At 40.6% G+C, this 10,444-nt stretch overlaps 1 protein-coding gene across 1 annotated transcript; it reads left to right on the top strand.

Annotated features, from left to right (window-relative positions):
* Positions 1-8,240: 8,240 nt before the first annotated feature.
* LOC103709134 (zinc finger protein ZAT10) lies at positions 8,241-9,285 on the top strand. The gene has a single exon (XM_008794342.6). It carries the CDS (start codon positions 8,363-8,365, stop codon positions 9,098-9,100), a length of 738 nt encoding a protein of 245 aa, XP_008792564.1. The 5' UTR covers positions 8,241-8,362; the 3' UTR covers positions 9,101-9,285.
* Positions 9,286-10,444: the final 1,159 nt, after the last annotated feature.

Raw genomic sequence — 10,444 nt, 5'->3', positions numbered from 1 at the left:
GGCGGGGCCCTTCCTCTAGCGCCATCTGATGCGGGGTTTGCACCCCGGCACCAGCCCGCACACCGGCCGAGCAGGGAAAGCATCCGTGTCCCTTCCAGAGGTATTGTCCGCTCTGGGTCCCGGGGGCTCGCCCGATGAGTATCCCCGTTCCGGAGGCTCGCCCGATGAGTATCTCCGTGCCCGCACAGTTTTGTCCCACAAAAGGGCCCTCTGGAGGAAAGGTTTGCACCTCCTCATTATAAGGCACAGACCTTTCCGCTGATTAGCCGATGTGGGACTAAACTGGAGCACCCATCCCACAATAACAATAATAATACTCAAATGATGAATCACACAAGTGGATAATAAAAGTGTTAAGACACTCGTAAGTGCACACTAGTTTGGATATATGGCTCAAAACATGTCTACCAAGTAATAGATGAGAACCAGAGACACTTATCTCCACCCCCTGATGAATTCGAGACAAGAAATACTGGAGTAGAATCATAATTTCACCTTTTAATTAAAAAACTTTTATAATTGATCAGTATTTTCTAGATGATCTGGTTACTGACTGTATTAGTATCGCACTAGTATACTGATAAATAGATCTAATGTGTCTCGGAATCGATCACACTTTATACGAAGGGCCAACCAATCAAAGTCCGCCACGAAGTCTTTGAATTGACAATTAAAACCCGCCATGTGACAAGCCCTGAAACGTACGACTAATTTCAAATTTCAAAAACTTTCTATAGCTGGTAATACCTTGGCCGTAATCTCAAGCAGTTTCTGAAATCATGCCCGCCAAACAGGCAGGACGTGATCCGCGTGTAAAACGTCGTGTGCTTGATTCTCGAAATATGAGGAGGCTTGCCAATCCCAGTTGACCCACGTGCTCGAATTATGAGGCGACAGGTGCTTGCCCTTGCCTATTCAATCCACTCTCAAGGGACCTTCCAGATAAGTGCTCACATGTCCTAACAGACTATTGAGAACCTTCTCTGTTCTTTGAGCATCGTTCTGACTTAGGCATCGGAGGGTTTTCCACCGGATACACTTTGGTAAGAGAACTTCTTCGGTTTTTATTGTTTTAGATCAAAGCTAGATCGCAGACCAGGACCCCAACTGCAAATTTTTACTTCGAATCGCAATTTTGAACGACCCGAACGGCTCGTCATCGAGCACTCCAGCATCTCTTCTGCTCAACACTTGGACAGGCCGGTTCTCAGCGGCAATAGGATCAATAAAAGAAAAAGGCTCTACATCTATTATGTGACCTTCATGTCCGGACTTGTATGTTACCATAGCATTGCTCAACAAAGACTACTAGTCCAGGCTCCATACCAGTGCATCAGTATAGACACCCAACACTTATCCTGCACTTGATGAAGCACTCACGAACATAGCTTGCATGACTTGTGTATCACTTTTACATTGTATTAGTTACATTGTAATCCCGTAGATGTCAGCCATTTTGTCTGCTGCTAATATAAAAGACTTGCGTATTATTTTCGCCAAGAGCCAAAGCATTTAATTAGCTGTGATGCATAGTCTTTTCCCACTAGAAGCTAATAATCTTCTTAAGTGGGCACCAGACTTTCTCACGTTACCAGAAAAGCTAGGAATAATCTCCACATGTGCACAGTAGGCCGGTGGTTCACCAACAACCCAAGCCTAATCTATCTCATGAAGCATGGTAGCTCACCGCAAAACATTCGAGATGCCGATAGATTTACAGAATAACATTTGTGCTTGTTGTAGGGTCCGGATTGTTTCTTTCGTGCAAAAGAATGATTGATTTTTTATTTTTCGGCATCAACCATTAGATCATGCATCGCATAGATCTCAAAGCACTGGAATTTTTTCAATCCATCTGTATGGATTTTCAAATGAGCGTTGCATGATCCAATAGTTGATGTTGTGAAAAAGGATGAATAATTCTTTCATGAAAAAGACACAACTCGAACCCCTCACTGTAAACCACAACATTGGACCATCGTCCCATCCAAATGGATCCCACCTATCTTTTTAGGTTGCCTGCTTGCGAAATTAAAACAGGTGGCATAGACAGTCAATGAAGGGGTTAAGATTGAACAGCATCTTGTCTATAAGAAAGAGAAGGAAAATTTGAACACTGTCGTATGTATCATACCATTCATGTCAATTGCTCTCAAGAAATAGCACAATGAATGTGAGTGATTGACGATTTTTTTTTAAAACCCTAAAATAGAGGAAGCTGGTTGGTCCAAAGGGCTGTCATTGGCATTCCTTCTTTTGAAGTGCTTTATTTAGGTGGCGAGCACGACACTACGGCGACCAAGTCCAATTTGTCCAAATGAAATAAACGTGGGAGTGCTTTTTTTTCCTTCTAACTTTTTTTTTTGGCATCCGACTAGAAAAAGGTCCCTTATTTTTATGTGAATTTTGCTCAAAATAGATTCTTATGTGCGATTGGTCCCGAGTACATAGAACTCAAGTAACAGCTGAACTGCAAAATATGGTGCACTCCTTTGCACGAGCCCACACCTTATATGAAATTATGTGGCAGGAGACTGGCCAATGGCCATCATTGTTACTACTTGGCTACTGATACACTGTGCTCACAAGGTTTTGTAGTCTACAAGACTCCTATAATGATCAAAAAAGATCATCAGATTCGATGTGGATTATCTTGTTACTATGTATAGAGCTAGATAGGATCAGGAAAAAAAAATCTGCTATATCGAAAAGCCGAATAACAGTGAAATTTTGAAAGCCATAACTTGGTTATATAATATTTGATTGAGATAATTTTTTTCTAATCCAATAACTTTCGAGATCTACGGTGTGGCTCCTACTCCTAAAGGGGATTGTGTCCCTAGCAATCAGTTCCAAAATCCATCAATTGAACCCTAAAGTGGGTTGGGGGAGGGGGGAATTTGACCGGGCATATTTTCGAATCTCGAAAGAATTTAGCTGAGAAACAGAAAACAAAATTGATATAAGAGTAGGGTTACAAATGGGTCAGGTCGGATCGGGTCATGAGTGACCTCAACCCAACCCGATGTTTTGTTCGGGTCCTAATTTTGGACCCAGACCTCAGGTCGGATCCACTGCTATAATTTTTGACTCAACGAGTTATTCGGATCGAGTCCATGTATAACCCGAACCTAACCAAAAAAAATCGAGTTTGGTTCGGGTCCGGGTCGGGTCCAATTCGTGTCAACTCATCCATGGCTGCAAAACTTTTGTTTGCACTCCTGCGAGATGCAGCCCGCGGGCCTAAATAATTTTATAAATTCAGGTTAAGTCGGGTCGTAGGATTGAAAATTCAAAATTACTCAAATTTCAAATGGGGTCGGGTCGGATCGGGTCTGAATCAGTAAACCTAGACCCGATCCAAAAAATGGAATGGGTCCAATTTTAGGACCCCACCAGCCTCACGGGTCCTCCAAAACGAGTCGGGTCACGAGTCAACCCGACCCATTTGCATTCTTATGTAAGAGTCAAAATCTACCTCCTGTAGAATTATAAATTTTCGTGTTTATTTCTACTAGTTATATCTATTTTTTTGAAATATAGTCCTATTTGAATTATGAGAGGAATCCAATCCAAATTATGTAAAGGCGGATCTCACCATTATAAATACAGGTTATATACTTCAATTTTTGTATTATCAATTATTCAATGAAAAAAAAATCTAAACCTATTTTCGTCAATTTTTTGATATTTTTCTAAATTTTTTTAAAGAGATTAAAGTTGAGTGGATTGAGCAAGTTCTTTCTTCTTCCTAATTGGATCACATAAGCTATTTAACTGTTATTTAGTGTGACTGGGCTTGAATTAATCTAAATAAAATGTTGACCATTCACCAAATTTTGATTAAATAAAAGTTGCCCTAAAACTTTATAAATATACCAATGTTTAGTTTCATTTTTTTCATTCTCAAGATACTCTTTTTCCAAAAATATACTTGCAATAAATAATTAAAGTACATTTTCTTTGAAAATATCATTAATAATTAAAATATTTAAAACTCTTAATGGTTGACCTACTACATATTTCTGGTTTGATATGCACTCCAATATTCCTTCTTTTCCCTCGCTCACTGATTTGTTTAATATCTTTCTTGATATATTTGTTGGTAATTTAGAAACTAATCTACTAAGACTCACTGCATACAGACAGGGCCGGCCCGACCGTTAGGCGACCGAGGCGGTCGCCTAAGGCCCGAGGCCAAAGAAAGACCTCGACCTATCGCTGAGAAATAGTTGAATAGCTGTAACTGTAGCCTCTCAATCCCATCGCGGCATCGCCATGGCTGTAAAGCTGGTAAGCAAGTAAGGTAAAAATCAGATATCACGACTTCTCTCTCGTCTCAAGAATTTTTTTTTTTGATAGCAAAAATCAAAAGCCTTTTGTTTCAGAAAGAATCATCTCTGTCATTAAAGTAATTTCCCATTCTCCTCTCTTGGCTCTTTGTATGGGTTAGATCGGCTGCATCTCTTGTTTTTTGTTGCCGGTGGAGACTTGAAAATTGAAATTGTTATATAGCAGTCTACTGTTGGCGCACTAGATGTTTGTTAATTTGCTGCTTATGCCTACCAATCTTAGTAGACTTTTTAAAGTATTTTGTATTTATTAAAAAAAAATTTCAAAAAAATTAAAGGCTTCTCTCAATGAGTCCGCCTTAGGCCCCCAAATGCATTGGGCCGCCCTTGTCTGCATAGCCCACCACTCCACATGTACTTAACAACCATCCCACAAAAAGTCTTAAACGTTAAAATCTGAGGTCAGTTGAGATTTTTCAATCATCAGTAAATCCTCGGGTTACTTCCATGAAAATCTCGGATTTTGAAGAAAGATGGATAAAATTAGATATCCATTCAGTTTTCATCTAATATCTCAGAAATATCTCAATAAATGCTAAAGTCCTTAATTTCACTATCGAAACAACCCTACTCTCATCTCGTAAAATTTTTTTCACATATAACTCCTAATTATCATGAGTTTCGAATGAATCATGCAGCAGGAGTGAAGAACCATGATTTTTATGTTTACATTTACGTCAATGTATTTTTTTTCCAACTAAGGGTTGCCCATTTAAAATGCGTGAATTATCCTGATGCACAATGCTGTATGGGTTCGAGGAGGCTGCACAATTCTACTTGGTAATTGCATCTTATGGGGCTATAGGTATCAGTGTGCATGGTGTTGATGGTAGCTTGAGGATACAAAGCTTGTGGATGTGCTTGCAATAGGTACCCAAAGACATATTGTTGGAAGCGATAACTCAAAACTTAATAAAATGATGTCGGTAGGCGCATTAGAGTGGGTTTCAAGCAAGGGAAGAAGATCAAGATTTTTCGAGCAGACGTATTAGGGTTTGCTCTGGGCAGCTTGGAGGTTCCGTCGCTACAAGATTATATGATGGAGATTTCAACAACAGAAAATCCAGTAACGAAGGATCCCTATGATAAGCTACTAGACATGATACCTAATCACGCTAATGTGTTTAGCATGATTGCAACAAATCAAATGCAACAGGTGCTAGTTTGAATTAAATGGGGAATAAGGTAGTTTTTCAATTTTTCTCTTTTTTTTTGGAAATTACTTAGTTACCATTCTTTAACTAATTATATTCTTACACCCAAGAGATTGCTTGGCAGCACAAAGCTAAACAAGTGTATTTTGTTCCGGTATGCTTTAGTTTATTCATGAATCATTAAGCTAGAAATGCAACAAAAGAGGCCTAGAATCACAAGCATGTGATAGTCACAAATTGCAAGTTTCATGCACCAGTTGATCCAATCATCCAACCCACTGGCAGCCACATGCCATTGCTTTTTTAGTTTTATTGGGGCACTAGTCTTGCAATAACCTTTTCTCTCAAGTAGATCCAATACAGTCACATTCAAGTTTAAGTTCAACTCGGATACTACATCTTGTGTTTGAATCAATTGTCGAATTAAAATACTATAAATATTTAAGAAATAATTTGCATCAATAGTTGTTCATATTTTCAAATTTGTGAAAATGGTCTTTTTTCAATGGTTTTGACTGAGTTATTGTCGATTCCATATTATGCGATGCACAAACTTAAGGAGACTTCCTCAAGTATTTTGCACCTAACATGTTTAAATTAATTAATGCAGACTATCAGATCAAGTATGTTTAACAAATTGCTCATATCGAAAAGGACTAGCTGAACACATTTAAACTATCTAGTACACATAAATAAACAAGTAGGCAGTCTATGCCACACACATTTAGATAAATGGGTTTATTCCTACTATGATAAATTCATTTAGGAGTAACAAATGCACTTTTTTTTTTTGTTGAGATTTGGGATAAGAGAAATCATGGCAGGAACTGGGGTAGGGCAAGAGCCGAACCTAAGTCCTTCTCAAACCCTAAAGACTTTACCAACTATAATAGTTGGTAGCCCTGCACAAATTTATTAAGACACATGAATATATATCATTACATACAACTTAGAGCTGCAAATTGGTCAGATTGGCTTATTACCTAATATATTAAACTCTACCCATTCCATTTCGAAGACCCATAGGTCAGGCTGGAGTTAAAAATTAGACTCGATTTGAAAACTTGGTCAAATATGTTTTTGTATTCCTGATCGACTCGATCTAACTCTATCCTTATATCATTAGAGTCTAATTTAGGTTAACCAATAATGTGCCCAATCCATTTTGAAACTTGAATCATATAGCCTCTTCTCCCATCTTAAATATATTTTCCAATTTATTGAATGAATCCTCATATAAACTGAAGATTTTGTTCATCACAATAATCCCATCTCCTCTCACCTAGCTTCATTTAATTATATTGAAACATTTGTTACATTTCATATATTCTTATTTATATATAATGTTCTCAAGTATTTCGGGATATATTTTTAAAAATTGTATTTTATAAACTTATACCTTAAGTGAAACTAAAAATTTTAAATGATAATCGATATTTAAGACAATTTTTTAATTTTTCATAAAAATTCAGTAATTTTATATTTTATTTATTAGTTATGTGGTTTACATTTTTTTTAAAAAAAAAGCTAAATGATTGATCCTACCTACAAACCTGTTCTAACCCAATCTGAGATCGGAACCCAACATTTCAAGTTGGATATGAATGACAATTGAACCTGATCTCATGACACAACTTGAATAACATGTTGGGTCGAAAATTTTTCCGTAAAACCAATCCAATTAGTTAATAGGTTATACGGTCCAAAATCAAAAAAACCAAAAATAAAATCAAGTCAGATTAGAGTTAAGCAGTCATGGTCCCAACCTTGCTCATTTGCAACCCTAGTGCAACTCAAAAAATGTTTATTTTCATACTAATTAATGTACTTGGTATAGAATATAAATGTTGATTATTGGATACATACTGTTCACGCTAATAAGATAAGGTATCATTCGATTACAAAAATTAAAACTAATTGATCCTAAAATATGGTCTAACTTTTTTAATTTAGAGAAAAAGGTAGTCTAAATTCCTCATCTTAGTTGGACCTACTAGTTTTAATGATAAATTTAGGTTTACAAAATTAAATATCTTGAGGGAAAAAAAAAAAATCTAAACTTAGAAAATTCCGAATAAAAGCACATGGTAAGCAGCCATCCACGAACCTACGATTGTCTCATTTGCGAAAGCGTGTGGATAAACATACTAAAAGTACCAGTAAAAAGCAGCTGCAAGGCGAGAAACACGTGGTTTCCACGTCGTTGCTTCCGACGAAGATGCCAAGTGCCGTTCTAGAAAGTCCACCTACACGCCCACCGCCTCCAACTGATACCGTCGACGCGGCATGTCATTTCCGCGAATCTAGTAGCCAGGACCAAGGGCCGACGCTTGAACCCCAATCCATCCCATATTACGTCATCGCTCGCGACCTCCAAATCGTGTCCTTATTGAAGTGGTGCAGGTTAACAAACAAGTTATTCAAGTCCATGGACTCTTTGAAGGAAGAGTCCGGCTTTGCATTGTTTTGACTATGGAATCGGTCACCAGCCTTCTCCACCAAGTCACCCCTTTCCACCACTCACTCCACGCTTCCTCGTTGACCCATGCCTCTTCTTTGCTTCCTTCCACCCTCTCAACAACTGCCGCTACTCCTCACACCTCTCTCTCTAGTCTTTACCCTTTTAACGTGGCTCGCAATGCTTATCCTACTCTGACCCCACCTTTAGCTACCCAACTCTGACGCAACTTCCCACCTTCCACTCCCTACTACCTTCTATATATATGAAACACTCCCCCTTACCCCTTCACTCCTCACTCCCAATCTACAACCCAAGAGCCCCTGAAAAAAACCTCTCTCTCTTCTCTCCTTCTCTCTTTGAATCTCTTTCTAGTTGATCTTGATTTTGTTGCTCCGATGGCTGTGGATGCTCTCGAGACTACGGCGGCGGCACCGATTCACCCGACGACGACTCATGAGATGAGCGACGAGGAGATTCCTCATTTGGAAGGATGGGCGAAAAGGAAGCGCTCCAAGCGCCACCACCGCTTCTTCGACCACCCGCCGACTGAGGAGGAATATCTCGCTCTCTGTCTCGTCATGCTTGCTCGCGGTGGTTCCGGTCACCGTCATCCGCTTCTGAATTCTGGCTCGGGGACTGCGACGACGACGGCCGCCGCTTCAGGACTGGAGGAGAAGCTTTCGTACAAGTGTTCGGTCTGCGGCAAGGCATTCGCTTCCTACCAGGCGCTCGGCGGGCACAAGGCGAGCCACCGGAAGCTCACCACCGGCGAGGATTCAACCACCTCGCCGGCGGCGTCGGCGTGCGGGTCGTCGGCAGCTGCCGCCTCCAGCAGCGGGAGGGTCCATCAGTGCTCGGTGTGCCTGAAGACTTTCCCGTCCGGGCAGGCTCTCGGGGGGCATAAGAGGCGCCACTATGAAGGAAACCTCGGCGGGGGAGCCGCCTCCGCCGGCGCCGGCGGTGCGGCGTCGATGTCGGAAGGGGCAGGATCGAGTGATAGGGGATTCGACTTGAACCTGCCACCGGTGCCGGAATTCGCCTTCGATGCAGCGAGGCGGTGCGTGGCGGCGGAGGAGGAGGAGGTGCAGAGCCCTCTGGCCTTCAAGAAGCCTCGCTTCCTCATACCGGCTTAGAGGCAACACCTTCGAAGTTATCGCGACGTTAATTTGTTTTTTTTTTTCTTCAGTTATTTTTTATTTGTTTGTGTACAGAGAATTTTTCATTCGTTGTCACTGGCATGATCAGTTTTCATTGTGTTTTTTATTATTTTGTTTTTGTTAGTTGGAAATTAATTAGAATTGGGTTTTTTTTCTGGAAATCCTACACTTATTATCGCTGTTGTAGTATTAACTATTAGCTTGCGGTCATCTGCCTATCAGGATAGTGTCGAGTGGTCGAGGTATGAACATCTCTCGATTTGCCCTCGCCGTCACCCAACGGTGGAGACTATTGACAATGCTCTGTTTTAGCGCCGGAGGGCGGTTTGTGTTTGGAGCCATGCGTATCTCTTTCCGATATTTGTTCAACCTTCGATATCCGTCTAGATATTTCTAAAAATATCTACAGGGGAGTGACGGCAGCGAGTTCTCTAGAGTGTGGGGAATTAGGGCCGTCTATATCACTCATCTTTGGGGGCAACTTATAGAGGACACAGGTTTGCTATGGAGAGGGCGATGGTGCAGGCTACTGAGGTTTCCTTTCCTTCACGGCCAAAGAGACTAATATAGATTGGGGCATCTAGGACTTTCTTTCTGCTCCTATAGTGTCCCAGTTGATTTATATCATCTAGGAGATCTTATCCTCGAGCTTTTTTAAGGTCGGTTTTGAAGATAGTATGATAAGCAGAGGCAATAGAAATGGAGCTGGTTCATGATCCGAAACTCGGACTCGAGGTTGATCGCAGCGGGCGGATCATTGATTTTTGATGTCTCAATTCCAGAAGCAGAGTTGAGGGCGGTCTGAGAGGGACTCAGCGACAGTGATTAGCTCGATCCAGAGTCGGATTGGTTTGGGGGGACTCACTCTTACTGGATTATTGGAGGAGCTCGAGAGAGTACTATACCTCCTAGATGGTCAGGCATATCTATCCTAAAGCGAACAGTGCTTTCGACTGAGTTACCTTTTTTGTAGTGAAGCATTCTAAAGAAGTACTTTGGACCGACTTGTCAGATGATATTCTATTTTCTGACTAGATGGGATGCATCATGCTAGCTAGATATGCATGAACCATCTATCTTATTAAAAAAGAAAAGAACTATTGGTGCTAGAAAAAGATGTTTTTTTTAAATTATTATTTTGCCTGTTTTGCGAGAAAATGATGGATTTTTTTTTCTCAAGCAAGTTGGCACGGAAGACGCGCTTTAATTGCCTGATGCCTAACGAGCTCGGTTTAGTTGACGGAGCTTCATATCTTCCGTGTCAGGCTTGGCTGGCTTGACTTGGGGCTTCCATGGCTACTATTGTAGGTTAGGAAGATT

Source organism: Phoenix dactylifera, chromosome 1 (genome assembly GCF_051530095.1).
Source record: "Phoenix dactylifera cultivar Ajwa chromosome 1, Ajwa_hap1_PhDact_Kaust_v1.1, whole genome shotgun sequence".
Classification (NCBI taxonomy): Eukaryota; Viridiplantae; Streptophyta; class Magnoliopsida; order Arecales; family Arecaceae; genus Phoenix; species Phoenix dactylifera.
Note: the sequence above shows the minus strand (reverse complement) of the source record. Positions and strands in the feature narration are given on the sequence as shown.

Bases quoted from the DNA above. Each gene is read 5' to 3' on its own strand.
- LOC103709134 (XM_008794342.6), top strand. From the start codon at position 8,363: ATGGCTGTGGATGCTCTCGAGACTACGGCGGCGGCACCGATTCACCCG.